This window comes from Mustelus asterias, chromosome 3 (genome assembly GCF_964213995.1).
Source record: "Mustelus asterias chromosome 3, sMusAst1.hap1.1, whole genome shotgun sequence".
Classification (NCBI taxonomy): domain Eukaryota; kingdom Metazoa; phylum Chordata; class Chondrichthyes; order Carcharhiniformes; family Triakidae; genus Mustelus; species Mustelus asterias.
Genome location: NC_135803.1, coordinates 136,880,558 through 136,896,187, shown reverse-complemented (window position 1 = coordinate 136,896,187; position 15,630 = coordinate 136,880,558). Strand labels below are relative to the sequence as shown.

At 46.2% G+C, this 15,630-nt stretch overlaps 1 protein-coding gene across 1 annotated transcript; it reads left to right on the top strand.

The window, feature by feature from the left end:
- The first annotated feature begins 7,335 nt into the window (after positions 1–7,335).
- On the top strand, positions 7,336–9,009 carry hrh1 (histamine receptor H1). The gene has a single exon (XM_078203315.1). The coding sequence runs from the start codon at positions 7,336–7,338 to the stop codon at positions 9,007–9,009; it is 1,674 nt and encodes a 557-aa protein (XP_078059441.1).
- The last annotated feature ends 6,621 nt before the right edge of the window (positions 9,010–15,630 follow it).

Genomic DNA, 15,630 nt, shown 5'->3' with positions numbered 1-15,630 from the left:
TACCATGGAAGCAGGAGATGGGCCCATCGATCCCAGAAAGCACTGGCCCTCCAATTCAACAATATGCTGCCCCATGCAGTGGATGCCAGAAGCTCTGTCCTCTAACCCTGAGGATGGTTGGAGGAGATTAAGCCATATGACCACCCCCGAGACCTCCACTCAGGACGCTCTTGAAGGTGTCTTGGAGTCCTCCTTGCTTGTGACTCCTTCAGCTTTGTCCTCTGTGACTGTGGGGGGAACAGCTGCCCCACAGCAGAACAGCCAATCAAAGCTGTCTCCAGAGGATGCCCATCAAAGCCATCCAAGGCAAATTGGTCGTGAGGTTGCACCTACCCCTTCTGTGGATGTCGAGGGAGCACCTCAATGAAGTGGTAGGGAACAAAAGATTAAGAAGCATGTGATTGCATAGATGCACTATGATTGTTAATGCTCTTACACTTTTTCAAATGGACTACCTAGAATCATAGAATCCTTACAGTGCAGAAAGAGGCTGTTTGGCCCATCAAGCTTGCACCAACAACAATCCCACCCAGGCCCTATCCCCACAACCCCACATATTTACTCTGTTAATCTCTCTGACACTAAGGGGCAATTCATCATGGCCGATCAACCTAACCCGCGCACCTTTGGGTTGTGGGAGGAAACCAGATTACCCGGAGGAAACCCATGCAGACATGGGGAGAACGTGCAAACTCCACGCAGTCACCCGAGGCTGGAATTGAACCCGGGTCCCTGACATCATGAGATAGCAGTGCTAGCCACTGTGCGCTTGCACTTTAATGAAGTTTGATGTGGTTTCTGTGTGAATCATAGACCTTAAGCCTGTGTGCACCTCTCACCTTCAGGGGGACACCCCAGGCTGAGTCTATGTCTCCGGAATCATGCATGTGCAAGAGGGAGACAAGGATCGTTGTCAGGGCTCTTGCGGTCCATGTGAAAGAATCTCCCTACTGAGCCTTTGCCCTTGATACGCTCATCTGTTCCAAAGCATCTGCAAAGAATATTACTTTGTTCACAGACATATCATTTGGACAAGCCAGGAAAACATTGCAGCCATGCTGTCGAGGGTAGTGCTCCCCATGAAGAAAGTTGAGGATGCTGCAACAGAATGAGGCACCTTCCAGATTCAAGCAGCAGCCAGACATGATCTGGAAATCATCAACCCAGCAGAGACATTGAACCTGACAGACAAGCGCCTTACTCAAATCAAGCAAACTATCCAATAAGATGCTTCTCTGCAGGTGTTACAACAAGTAATGGTGAAAGGATGGCCTGAGAGCATCATGGACATAGCTGTGGTCACAAGTGCGTATTGGGCACACTGAGGTGAATTAATGCCCAAGTTGCCATCTAGTACAATGGACATGAGAGGAGTGACACTGAAGCACGTCCAGGCAAGCCATCATGGAATTGAATCGAGTCTCTGAGAAAGGCAAGAGAATTGCTCTACTGGCCAAACATGAGCAATGAAAATAAAGACCACATTGGTTAGGGCAGTGCTTGTAACAATTACTAAGCTAAACACGCTAGCAAGCCAATGACCATGCATGACATTCCAGACAGAATATGGATGAAGCTGGGAGTAGACCTCTTCATTATAGCAGGAACTGACTAAGTTGTCACAGAAGACAATTCTGAATATTGGGAGTTGTCACAGTAGACATATTCTGAATACTGGGAGTTAGACTTCAACGACGACAGGAGAAATGGTAGAATGCATGAAAGCACATTTCAGTTGGTACAGCATTCCAGACAGTGTCATGAGTGACAATGGCCCTCAGTTCATGAATGAAGAATTCAGCCGCTTCAATAAGGATTGGGAAATTCAACACCATACATCATCTCCGCACTATCCCCACTTGAAAGGAACGGCTGAGGTGGCAGTGAAAATCACCAAAGGAATTATCAAGAAATCAAGCAAAATTAGCACAGATGTATACAAAGCAATCATTGAGTAGAGAAACACGCCAACTGAAGGCATGGGAAGTAGTCCAGTCCAAAGACTAATGTACCACCACACACAAACGATTCTTCCCAAAGCAAAGAGCCACTAAAACCGGAAGCATTGAGAGTATGGAGGGAATATTATCGCCCTGCCCACCACGGGAGTTGGAGTGGGCGACGGACAGGCTGTGGACAGAGCCATTGACCTCGGCAGGATTTTACGGTTTTGGGATGAGCGATGCCGTAAATGAGTCAAAAAAATCAAGGTGAAACAGCAGAAAGCCAAATTTCATTTTGACGAGACAACCAAACCATTGCCAGAACAGAGAACTGGAGAACCAGTCAGGATGCAAACTTTCAAAGCTCTCAACTGGAGTCAGGCCACATGGCAACTTTTACACATGTCGGTGAATTGTCACCTTGATCTTACGCAGTGGAAGCGAACCACAAAATATCCAGCGCAACCAATGGGATATCGGAGCAACTAGCAAAGCTGTTCCTTCGCCTTAGTTGACTGATCATAGAGAAGGGATCCCACCAGCTGGACTGAGTATGGAACTACCATCAATCCCAAAAGTCCACGTTCTCCAACAACAGCAATGGAATAACAGTTACCACAGCAATGAGTGCCACAGGGGTGACACTCTCCAGACAAGGAACATCAACCAGATGAACAGTCAATGCTTACCCCAGAATTGGATTTTGCTTCCGTGCCCCCTCCTAACAACCCTCAGCATACCTTCATCCATCATCACGGAACCCTCACCCTCCCACCCTATCAGCTCTCACCACCCACTTGAACCCTCACCCTCCTTCCCATCAACAATTCCCTCAGTATGTCCCCCCGGATTCATCAGTTGGCACCACTGCCACCTCATTCTGAACCACTTTCCTTTCTTCTACCCACGCTCGTTCACACCTGCACGCCCCCCCAGCCCTGCCTACACTGCCTGCGCTCCACCACATCTCTTCCTACCCTCCCACTCCATACCACCTCACTTATTCCATTACCCCTGCAGTAACTCACTTTTGCCCTAACCTTCCCCTCACTAGGTCTCCCTTCCCACCTCATTCCTTCATTCCTCTCCACCTCTAATCGGCACCCCAGGACAGACTACCGCTGCCCAACAGTACCTCATGTGAGAGTCCAGATGCAATGACAGGATCCACATCTGGGAATCTCCTGCAGTGTGAGGATCCACATCCCGGAATCTCCTGCAGTGTGAGGATCCACATCCCGAAATCTCCTGCGGTGTGAGGATCTACATCCCGGAATCTCCTGCAGTGTGAGGATCCACATCCTGGAATCTCCTGCAGTGTGAGGATCCACATCCCGGAATCTCCTGCAGTGTGAGGATCTACATCCCGGAATCTCCTGCAGTGTGAGGATCCACATCCTGGAATCTCCTGCAGTGTGAGGATCCACATCCTGGAATCTCCTGCAGTGTGAGGATCCACATCCCGGAATCTCCTGCAGTGAATAGATCCGCATCCTGGAATCTCCTGCAGTGAATAGATCCACATCCTGAAATCTCCTGCAGTGTGAGGATCCACACCCCGGAATCTCCTGCTGTGTGAAGATCCACATCCCAGAATCTCCTGCAGTGTGAGGATCCACATCCCGGAATTTCCTGCAATGTGATGCTCCACCCTTCCACTGCTGCATATAGTGTTCCAGAGCCCACGGTTGCTGCAAGCTCCATCTTTTGATCTCCATGAGTTGCTCCAGAATTTCTTCCAGATGAGTCCGGGCATATCCCTGCCAAAAGTGCTCCGGACTGATCTGATACCCTGCTGGTAGTGTGGATAATTGGACACAGGAGAACAATTCCAGTCAGGCCTTCAACTGCATCCCATTAAAAGAATGCAAAACGGCTTCTTGCTGGTCCCTGGCAGGAATAGTGACCTGCCATGACATGTGGGAGACTATGTTCCTGCCATAATTTAACGCAGATGGGAAACCAATTTTTCAGCTCCTGCTGCATTGTACCCCTAACCTGCTATTAAACTTCTTGTTGTTGGGACTGGGGAATGCCGACCCAATGCTGTATAAGGTGGACAATGGTAAAGTTTTCCATTTTGTTCACAGTGTCAAGACTAAGAAGTAGTGGGTAACAAACAGCTTGTGTTAAACGTCATGATAAAATGGATGCTTTATCAATTCTGGAAAAATAGGCACGTTTACTTTTAAAACTGCACAGTTTGTATTAGCACTGCTGCCTCACAGTGCCAGGGACCCGGGTTTGATTCCCGGCTTGGGTCACTGTCTGTGCGGAGTCTGCACGTTCTCCCTGTGTCTGCGTGGGTTTCCTCCCACAGTCCAAAAGATGTGCTGATTAGGTGCATTGGCTATGCAAAGTTCTCCCTCACCCGAACAGGCACTGTAGTGTGATGACTGAGGGATTTTCACAGTAACTTCTTTGCAGTGTTAATGTAAGTCTACTTGTGACACTAACGAATTAATGAAATAATGTATAATTTTATAAAGTTGTGACTAGATTTTATGCAGAAATGCAGGTTTCATATGTGTTTGACATTTTATGATGCCAATGTGCATCTTTTCATATACATATGAAAACTCAGCTCTTTCTCTGCAACATTCAAAAGGACCTTTCCTCAGTTGTCCTTCATCCAGGGGAAACAATAATCTAGGAAAGTGGTTTGAATTTATTTTTATTGAACTCATTTTGCAAAGATACATTTAGATAAAAACAAGAAGATCTGAAACAGCAAAGGGCACCACCAGGCAGGGTGTCGTGACTGTCCTGTTAAGAATCAATCTGCAGAGTAAGGGTCACATGATCTGGGGAACCAATCAGGAAGCAGGGTTGGGGATCACCCTGGTGAGCTGGTGTTTCTGTTCCAGGAGCCAAGTGGCTGCAAGCCTCTGTATAACTTTTGGGGTGAGGTGGGGTGGGGTGGGGTAATGGCCCAGTGGTATTATCGCTGGACTATTAATCCAGAAACTCAGTTAATGTTCTGGGGACCCAGGTTTGAATCCCGCCATGGCAGATGGTGGAATTTGATTTTTTTAAATCTGGAATTAAGAATCTACCGATGACCATGAAACCTTTGTCGATTGTCAGAAAAACCCATCTGATTCATTAATGTCCTTTTGAGGAAGGAAATCAGCTGCCCTTATCTGGTCTGGCTTCAGAGCCACAGCATTGTGGTTGATTCTCAACTGCCCTCCCAAAGGCAACTAGGGATGGGCAATAAATGCTGGCCAGGCAGTGACACCCATGTCCCACGAATGAATTTAAAAAGAAACTTGTAAATAAACATGTTGTTCTTTTTTCCCTTAACTAGTGAACAAGAATTATTGCACAGGAGAACCAGAGTCACATTTTTGATCAGTTAGCACAAGAGGCCAGTGTCAGGAGACAAAGTGCTTTGGGGAAGGATGGAGGGGAAATGCCGGAAAAGTTACAAAGAGGGAAAAGGAAGGGATTTAATATGAATATGTGGGAGCTCTGATGTAGAACAAGGATGGGCACATGCACAAAGAGCCAGGCTTCTTCTCTGTTACAATTTTTCCAAAAATTTAAGCAAGAAAACAGCAATTTTTGAGCAACAGTTACTGCAGAAAAAAAGATAGATGAATTGACAGATGCATTTTCTGCACCAATCATGTGTGTTATTCCTCCAAAATGCTTTTAATGCAAGTTCTGAATATTGCCAAATAGGCAGTGTTGACATTGCCGCTAAGTGATTTCAAGTTGATTTAACATGAAAGCAGAATAAATAAGAGCAAGACTAGGTCACTTGCTTTGCCATTCAATAACATTCTGGCTGACATTCCAGCTCAGCTGTGATGTAGCTATATGCATACAGTCATCAGTGGAAGTCTTGTTGTGCAGTGGGTAGCCAGAGGCTCTGGGTTCGAGTCTCACCCCACGACTCGTTGGCCAAGGAAGGTGGGTTCATAACATGGCCAAATAGGTTGAGTGTCAACCTGCAAATCCTTCCAAACACACCAAAGGCTGGCGGTAAGAGCGGGAGACACTCCCAGTCAGTGGAGTGGCACCCTTCAAACTAAAATTAGGCCTCTGGCAACAGACTGGCAACTTGTTCCAGGAATAACTAGCTATGGAAACAGACAAAAGTCTGCCTTAGTGCACCACTAGGTGCAGGAATAGAATTGGAATACAGTCAACATACGTTGTTACTTAAAACCTTCTGTTGCCTGGCTCTATAAAATTCCCCACACCACTTTCTCTTGGAATTATATCACAATTCATCCACTGTCACTGGGAAAAGTCCTGGAACTTCGTCCCTAAAAACACTCTGGCTGTACCTACACCACATGGACTGCAGAAGTTCATGAAGACCACACAGCATCACTTAAGGACAATTCAGGTTGAGCACTAAATGCTGGCCGTGCATCCTAGGAATCAATTTTAATGGAAAATGCACATTTTATGAATCCACAAGTTTAACTAAAGCAGTACCATAGAACCAAGTACTTCAATAGTTTCACTTTTAAAAAGAGTGGCCAGAATTTTCCAGTCCTTCATGCTGGTAGGATCTTCCAGTCCCGCTGATGTGAATGGCAATTGCAGAGCTCGCTGACCCCACCACAGGACAAGTGGGGGGAGGGGGACATAGAATCCCGTCAGTGCAGAGGAGGCTATTTGGCCCATCGAGTCTGCATCGACCACCATCCCACCCAGGCCACACCCCCTCAACCTCACCTATTTACCCTAGCTAGTCCCCCTGACACAAAGGGGTAATCAACCTAACCCGCACATCTTTTGAGTGTGGGAGGAAACCGGGCCACCCAGAGGGAACCCACGCAGACATGGGGAGAACATGCAAACTCCACACAAAGTGACCCAAGGCCAGAATTGAACCCAGGTCCCTTGCGCTATGAGGCAGCAATGCTACCCACTATGCCACCATGCTGCCCCATGGACGGTGGTGCAGTGAGGCAGCTGGAAAATTCTGGCCAGTGTATCTACTTAGACGACTCTTAAGCTAACTGCTTTAATTTTCACAACAGCAGGTTAAAGTCCAACAGGTTTATTTGGTATCATTGTCTGTACCTGTAAAGACTTGATTACCTGTTAAGACTCGCATTCCAACCATTACCTTATAATTGAGTCTTTGTCTATATATGCAGTGTTTGTGAACCCAACTCTCCACTCGCCTGATGAAGGGGCAATGCTCTGAAAGCTCGTGCTACCAAATAAACCTGTTGGGCTTTAACCTGGTGTTGTGAGACTTCTTACTGTGCCCACCCTAGTCCAGTGCCAGCATCTCCACATCATGTTTTCATTTTGATTGCTGTTGCATGTGCCAAGTACTGACTCACGTACTTTTGTTTTTCAGACACATTCTCTAACATGCCAATCAGGGGTATCAACTCCGACAGAGTTACATGCCTCATCCATGATGAATATTACTGCAACATTAATTAGACAGGTCACAAACTATACAGTGTTTACGACAGAAAACTACACAAAGGAAGATCTCCTCCTGCAGCCTCCTGCCAAGAAAATTTTACTTGGCCTGGCCTTAGCATTTTTATCTTTACTCACTGTAATCATGAACATTTTGGTGCTACATGCGGTGAGAAGCGAAAGAAAACTGCACACTGTTGCAAACATGTACATCGTTAGTCTATCTGTTGCCGATCTGATAGTTGGTACGACAGTCATGCCCCTTAATATTATGTACATACTAGAAAACAAATGGAAACTGGGAAGAGTGATCTGCCAGTTTTGGCTCTCTATGGATTATATAGCCAGCACGGCTTCAATTTTTAGTCTTTTTATCCTGTGTGTGGACCGTTATCACTCAGTCCGTCAGCCATTGAGATATTTGAAGTATCGAACCAAAACCAGGGCTGTTGCAATGATTGCGGGAGCCTGGCTTCTTTCGCTGACTTGGATCATCCCCATCCTAGGGTGGCACATCTTCGCCAATGGAGGTATCAGGACCGTGGCAAACAATACGTGTGACACTGAATTTCGTTATGTCACTTGGTTCAAGATTCTCACTGCCATGCTGAACTTTTATGTCCCCTCTATACTAATGCTGTGGTATTACACAGAAATTTACAGGGTTGTAAGAAAGCACTGCCGACAACGAGACACTATCAGGGGACATGCATGCTCGGGTACAGACAGAAAAGTTTTTCAAGAGAATGTGAAACTAGCAGCGCACAAACTTGGAACTAGCCAGAACCAGCAAGGTGAAAATGTACATTTTGAACGCCCAGATGCAGAAGTCAAAGATGCGTGCAAACTTTCACAGTGCACTTTTAATTGTTCTGACTTCAAACAAATCAAAAGGCCGTATTCTTTCGGAGTTAACCAGAACATCCCAACTGAAAATAACCAAAACGTTGGTGCCCTTTCAATTTCGACATCAGTGCAACAAATTTCAACTGACTTTCACCATAGGTCATTGTCTCTCAATAGGTCACAAAATCAGCATGTGGAACCAGACTACAGATCAAATTATATTGCAAACTTGAGGGAAAATATTACCCTGGATAGTCCTGTTGCAAAGCAAAAGTGCTTTCCTATAGGTGTTCGGTACAAACAAAGAGGTAGTGACATTCAACAAGCATACATGACCATAGAAGAACATAAAATGGTTGCAGAGAGTTCGGTTGATGAGAAGTGCGAACCATCAGATATGTCCGATGAACAAACATTCAATAAGGTGCTGTGTAAACTTGGCTCCATGTCTTGTCCACATCCAGGAGCAACACCTTGGGTTCATGAGTCTGGAGACACAATAGAGAGCGTGAATCAGTTCAAGCAATCATGGCATAAGTTTTACTCGCGGTCTGTGCAGTACGCACGACGCATTCTCATAGTTAAAGAGAGAAAAGCCATCAAGCAATTGGGTTTCATAATGACGGGGTTTTTGGTGTGCTGGATCCCCTACATGGTGACATTCACCGTGATGGCTTTCTGTGATACGTGTGTCGATCACAATTTACATATGTTCACAATTTGGCTGGGTTACATTAATTCGACACTGAACCCATTCATCTACCCTCTCTGTAACAAGAACTTTAAGAAAACCTTCAAGGCCATTCTTCACATTTAAACTTAATTTATAATTTGTGGATGTGAGCCCAACATTGCTTTGGAACAAGATCCCCTCTCTGGTTTCATTTTCAAACCATGGAAACCTGAATTGAAGAACGATCATTAAGGGGAGGTGATGGCCTAGTGGTATTATCACTAGACCATTAATCCAGAAACTCAGCTAATGTTCTGGGGATCGAATCCCACATCTGCAGATGGTGGAATTTGAATTCAATAAAAAATATCTGGAATTAAGAATCTACTGATGACCGTGAAACCATTGTCAATTGCCCGGAAAAACCATCTGGTTCACTAATGTCCTTTAGGGAAAGAAATCTGCTGTCCTTACCTGGTCTGGCCTACTTGTGACTCCAGAGCCAGAGCAATGTGGTTGACTCTTAACTGCCCTCTGAAATGGCCTAGCAGCCACTCAGTTCACCACCTTCTCAAGGGCAACACAAGAGGGGCAATAAATGCTGACCAGCCAGTGACACCCATGTCCCATAAATGAATTTTTAAAAATTGACTTTATAAATTCTTATCGATTGATCTAGCGATTCAGAAAGATCAATTGGTTAGAAGTAAATTAAAAATATTTGTCACCATTTCAACAATGCATTAGTGTAAGATGAAGCAGGTACCGTTTGGAACTATATAGTTTGAAGAATGTCACAGTGCCATTTAGTTAACCTACAAAATAAATCCAAGTGATGGCTGGAGCCATAAAATATAAACACTGCTGGTGGCGACTTTTCAACATCAATGTGAAAGATTGAGAGATAAATACAAGAAAAAGAAAAAACTCACAGATTCTGTTTATACCTTACCACTGTATTGTGTGCACTTTATCACGTTTGTGAAATGGTTGATCGACATGGCAATATCTTATGCTTAAGTTCCAAAAAATGCTGACAAATAAGCTTGTAACTGAAGCAGGGCTATTATAAAAATGATTTTCCTATTTATTAAATGGTGTAGCTTTTAATAAAAAGCAAATATTTTTCTTGTCAGGTATAATGGAGAACTTTCTTTGGAACATTTAGAAATTGGTAAAAGCCCTACGCGAACAATCTTACAAAAATAATTCGAAGTCCAGGACAAGCATGAAAGCGGGAGAGTTTCTGACCTGCTTTTTGTCAGAGTCCAAATCTTACGCACTTAGACCAAAAAAAGCAAAATCTGTTTCTTGTCTGTAAGGGGAGGGGGGCAGAGATTAGACCACCCAGGATGCACCCCGACCATTGCTGGATGCTGGCAGCGCTAGGACCTGAGGTCAGTGCTAAGACCCGAGGTCGGACCCTATGGAGTGACACCTTGCCCCCCCGCCGCCCCCCCCCCCCACTCCCCAGCACGCACACAGCCCCCCGCCCACCTTGAAACACAATATGGCTGCTTTCGACCCCCCCCTCCCGCTCCTCCCCCCTCCTCCCCCCCCTCGCCACCCCTCCTCCCCCCCTCACCCCCCTCCTCCCCCCCTCACCCCCCCCTCCCCTCCACACCCCCCTCCCCTCTCCCCCTCTACTCCCCCCTCCCCCCCTGCCCCCCTCCCCCCATCCCCTCCCCCCCCTGCCCCCCTCCCCCCCTCCCTCCCCCCTTCCCCCTCCCCCCCCTCACCCTCCCCCCCTCACCCTCCCCCCCCTCCCCCCTCACCCTCCCCCCCCTCCCCCCTCACCCTCCCCCCTCACCCTCCCCCCTCACCCTCCCCCCTCACCCTCCCCCCTCACCCTCCCCCCCTCCCCCCTCCTCCTCATCCCCCCCTTCACCCCCTCCTCCCCCCCTTCACCCCCTCCTCCCCCCCTTCACCCCCTCCTCCCCCCCTTCACCCCCTCCTCCCCCCCTTCACCCCCTCCTCCACCCCTCATCCACCCCCTCCTCCCCCCCTCATCCCCCCCTCTCCCCCTCTTCACCCCCTCCCCCCCCCGCTCCTCCCCCCCTCCCCCCCCGCTCCTCCCCCCCGCTTCTCCCCCCCCGCTCCTCCCCCCCGCTTCTCCCCCCCCTCACCTCCCCCCCGCCCGTCCCCCCCTTCTGCCCCCTCTTAAAACTAAAGGTTATATTCTAAAACATAAAGGTATATTCCCCACCAGAAAATACTGAAATGCGTCACCAATGTGATGCGTTTTCATTAACTATTTAGAGTATAACAACGTGCATTTCATATATATTAACAATTATGCTAAGCATGCATTATACACAATTATCATCCCCACCCCACCACTAACAATTTGCCCAATGAAATTCATTAATCCATCACTCCTGTGCTGAATTCCAGGTCCAGATTAAAATTAAAAGTATTTTAATTATTTTTTCTGAATGTTTCCTTCTTACAATTATAGTCCAAAGATTCACGTGCAAAAGAAGATTCCTCATTGTTTTGTTTTATTTATTAGTCACAAATAGGCTTACATTAACACTGCAATGAAGTTATTGTGAAAATCCCCTAGTTGCCCCGCTTTGGCGCCTGTTGGGGTACACTGAAGGAGAATTTAGCATGGCCAATCCATCTTAACCAGCACGTCTTTCGGGCTGTGGGAGGAAACCAGAGCGCCCGGAGGAAACCCATGCAGACATGGGGAGAACGTGCAGACTCCACACAGACAGTGACCCAAGCTGGGAATTGAACCCAGGTCCCTGGCGCTGTGAGGCAGCAGTGCTAACCACTGTGCCACCGTGCAGTTTGGTTAGATATCAGTTTCCAATATTATTCTCTTCCTTGACTGTTGGTTTCTCATCTTTTAACATCACAAATATTGGCCGCGATTCTCCCAAAAGTGCTGAAATGGCAGGAAAACTGTTCTAAATCCCGACTGTTTTGTCAGTTCAGTTTCACAACTGAATCTCTGCACTCTGTGCACTGCAGAGATCCCAGTCATGAATATCATGAAAAACCCAGGGGGGTGGGGCCTATTCACGCCAGAGTTTAACAATTCTGGAACTCTACACATGCACAGTGGTCCCAATCTGTCAGTCTCCCTGTTTGCTGCCCTGCCCGATCGCTGGCCAGCTCGGGAGCCCCGCAACGCTGACCTCCAGCACCCTCCTCACGGCCCAATTGCGGCCCCCAAAGCAATTCCCAGGCCAGCCCTGACCCCTCCTGCCCCGTCCCGGAGCACCCCAATGCACAGCCCCTCCCCCCCGCAATCGCTGCCCTCCCTCCATCACAGACCAATCCAGTCTGTCGAGTGGCAGCAGGACACCCCCACCGATTGCCCCTCAGGCCCCACCCACAATAGGCCCTGCCCCCTTGGCACTGCCCAATGCCCGATGGGCAATGCCAAGGTGCCCCCTGGGTATGGGCACTTTGCCCCTTGGGCAATGCCAGGGGCACAGGCTGGCACTGCCAGGGTGCCCATGCTCAGGGGGCACCACCCTCCCACCGCCCGACCCCCCTGAGGGGCCCCATTTGCCCCCCCTTCATTCTGGTGTGGTTTCCTGCTAGTTCCCCGAACGTGGGGAGCTAGTCTGAACCCCACCCGAATGAAGTACTCCTGGTAGGGTGGGAGATTCGATCGGGACCTGAAAGTTCCTGATAATGACCTGGTAAACATATTTAAAATACATTTTTAAAAGATTCAAATTACTTACCTGCCTTCCCGCCGGTTTCCAGCGTGGTCTGACTGGCGACTGTTCTCCGGCTCCGGGAGGTATGCATGAGTTCCCGGCACATGCACAAATCCCGGTACAAGGCCGGCGACGCGCATCTCCCACCTTGACCTGCCAGAAAAGTTGCAGGTCGCAATGGGAGAATCGCGGCTATTGTTTCAGTGAAGTCCATGGTTAAATTGTCTGATTTTTTTTTAACCTGTATTAATTATCATTTCTAAGTTAATTTTCAGACTCAATCATTCTCTTTTTTGTGGAAACAGGTAGAAAATTGCTTCTTTTTGCAGAAGCAGCTCATAACTTAATCCTCAGCCACTTTGAGAATATCATTCAGATTTTTTTTCTGTTCAAGCAGAAAGGTTTAGTATTCTTATCTGGACTGCTCTTTAAACAGCTTGTAATCTTTTTGTTTCAACCTGTTCCCATTCAGAGAATTTTATTTTATTATTTCTATGCAATAACAACAGCTTCATCATTTTTCAATTTCAAGCTTATTTCTAATACTTTGAAACTTCTTAATAATTACAAGCATCTTGCGGTTTTAAGTGGTCTTTTGAACTCAGTCCAGTTGCCTAGATTTTTTGCAGCTGTAATCTGTATCTCAACACCATCAGCTGTGGTCACTTTAAGTTTATTTATTAGTGTCACACATTAGTGGCTTACATTCATGCTGCAATGAAGTTACTGTGAAAGTCCCCTTTGCGCTAAACTCTGGCGCCTGTTCGGGCACACTGAGGGAGAATTTAGCATGACCAATACACTTAACCATCATGTCTTTTAGACTGTGGGAGGAAACCGGAGCGCCCGGAGGAAACCCACGCAGACACTGGGAGAATGTCTGTGTGGAGTTCACACAATGACCCCAACCAGGAATCGAACCCAGGTCCTGTCGCTATGAGGCAACAGTGCTAACCACTGTGCCACCGTGACACTACTGTCTCAGTGCTGAAAGGACTACTTTATTTAGCAATAATTGCCATTAACCCTTTAGGGTCACTCTGAGGTCTTTGGTCTTTCTGTGACAATTTTTTGTGGCCTCTGTACTGTTCATTAGCAGAGTTATTCCATTAGTATTCTTCCTTGCATCAGATTGTTGCTCAACTGGATTACAGAGCAGTGAAAAGTTTGTACTCGTAGGATGCATTCCCGAACTGTGACATACTCTTCTGTATTGTAGAAAAACAACTTCTCCCACTATATCATTCCCCAATATATAATCTACACTTTGATGGGTAATTTTGAAACAATGCCAACAGCAAGCAATCCCTTTTATTAGAGCACAATTTGAATTCATTCTACACAATGGGATAAGCACACATTTTCCACCAATACCCCTTATTAATACATCTTTATTCAGCAACTTGTTTGTGTAGTCTAAGAGCAGGATTTTCCGGTGTGGTCACCCAAAGCCAAAAACCCTACCCGAGGTCAATGGACCTTTGCATGGTCCGTGTCCCACCGCTCCAATTCCTGTGATGGACGGAATGGGAAAATTCTGCCTTAAATCTTTGCTTTGAGCTGAATCAGTATCCAGTAGAATAGCGGTCTTTTGAGGTCCGTCCTTGGACAAAAATTAAGTGACTTCCAATTCAAATATAAATCTCCTTAGAATCCTTCACTAGGCTATCTACTCTAACCTTAAAAACATTAGAGGCAATTGGTTTCTCACAGGTATCTCTTTCTGGGGCAGGTTACTCTGTGGAAATGTCCTCTCTTTATACTGGTGCTACTGATTTAGACTGTAACCTCCAACAGCTTGCTTTCACATGTCCAATTTTATGAGTGTAAGAAGATGTTGGTTGCTTTGACTCGCCCTCATCTTCTACACTATCATCTTGACCATTATGGAGAAAATCTGCTCTTTCCTTCCTGTTCTCCATTATTTTATATATGGTTTATTCTCCACTCTCACCAGGTAACTTAAGCTTTTCTCTTTCCTGAGAAAACTGTCTCTCTTTCCTTTCTATTTAAAACTCTCCCACTCTCTTTCGCCCTTTGCTAACTTCTCTCCTTGGAACTCAATCTCAAGCTTTTACACCTCTCTTTTTCAAGTTCAAGTCCTTGAATTTCTTTTTCTGTCTCAATCTGCTTCTTCAGCAATTGAATTCTAGCCAACTCAAGCTGCATTCTAGCTGGCTTTTCTTCTTCAGATTCCAAATTAGATGCTTTACCTCAGTTATATCTGACAATTTAAACAATTAAACAACATTACTAGATTTCACTTTTTTTCAAATGAAACGAAGTTTGTTTTTCCTGAGAACATAAACGAAACAAGAACCATTAACTTAATACACCTTATAACTGTGTTCTCAATGTACTTGTTATTTCCCTCAATAATTCTCTTTAAGTTACATCAATCTTAAAGTTATTTACTTTTGTAAGAAGTATCCATAAGTATGTCACAGTCCCCTGGAGAAGGCACCCCAGCTCCAGCAATTCTCAGAGGTAAAACTTTCATTTACTATCACTTGACTGTCTGCCTTAATCCTTTTTTTTTTGGTAACTTTTCCAATACTTCCAAGCTAATTCAGCCATTACTTTATTTTGCAATTAGGTACCATGAGGCTCATTGCAGAGTCTCCCATTAATGTCAAACTAGACAATCTTCCAGCCCCTGTTCCTTCATGAGGTTCAAATTGAGATTAAGCCTCACCTGCTTTCTGCACAGTTAATGATGAGGTTAGTGGTTCACTCTGCTTGCAGTGCAGGCTAGAATCATAGAATCCCTACAGTGCAGAAAGAGGCCATTCAGCCCATTGAGTCTGCGACCACAACAATCCCACTTAGCCCCGTAACCCCATGTATTTACCCTGCTAATCTCCCTGACACTAAGGGGCAATTTAACAAGGCCAATCAACCTAACCTGTATATCTTTGGACTGTAGGAGGAAACCAGAGCACCCGGAGGAAATTCCACGCAGACACGGGGAGAATGTGCAAACTCCACATAGACAATTACCCAAGACCAGAATAGAACCTGGGTCCCTGGTTCAGTGAGGCAGCAGTGCTAACCACTGTGCCACTATTGAAGTGTCATTTAT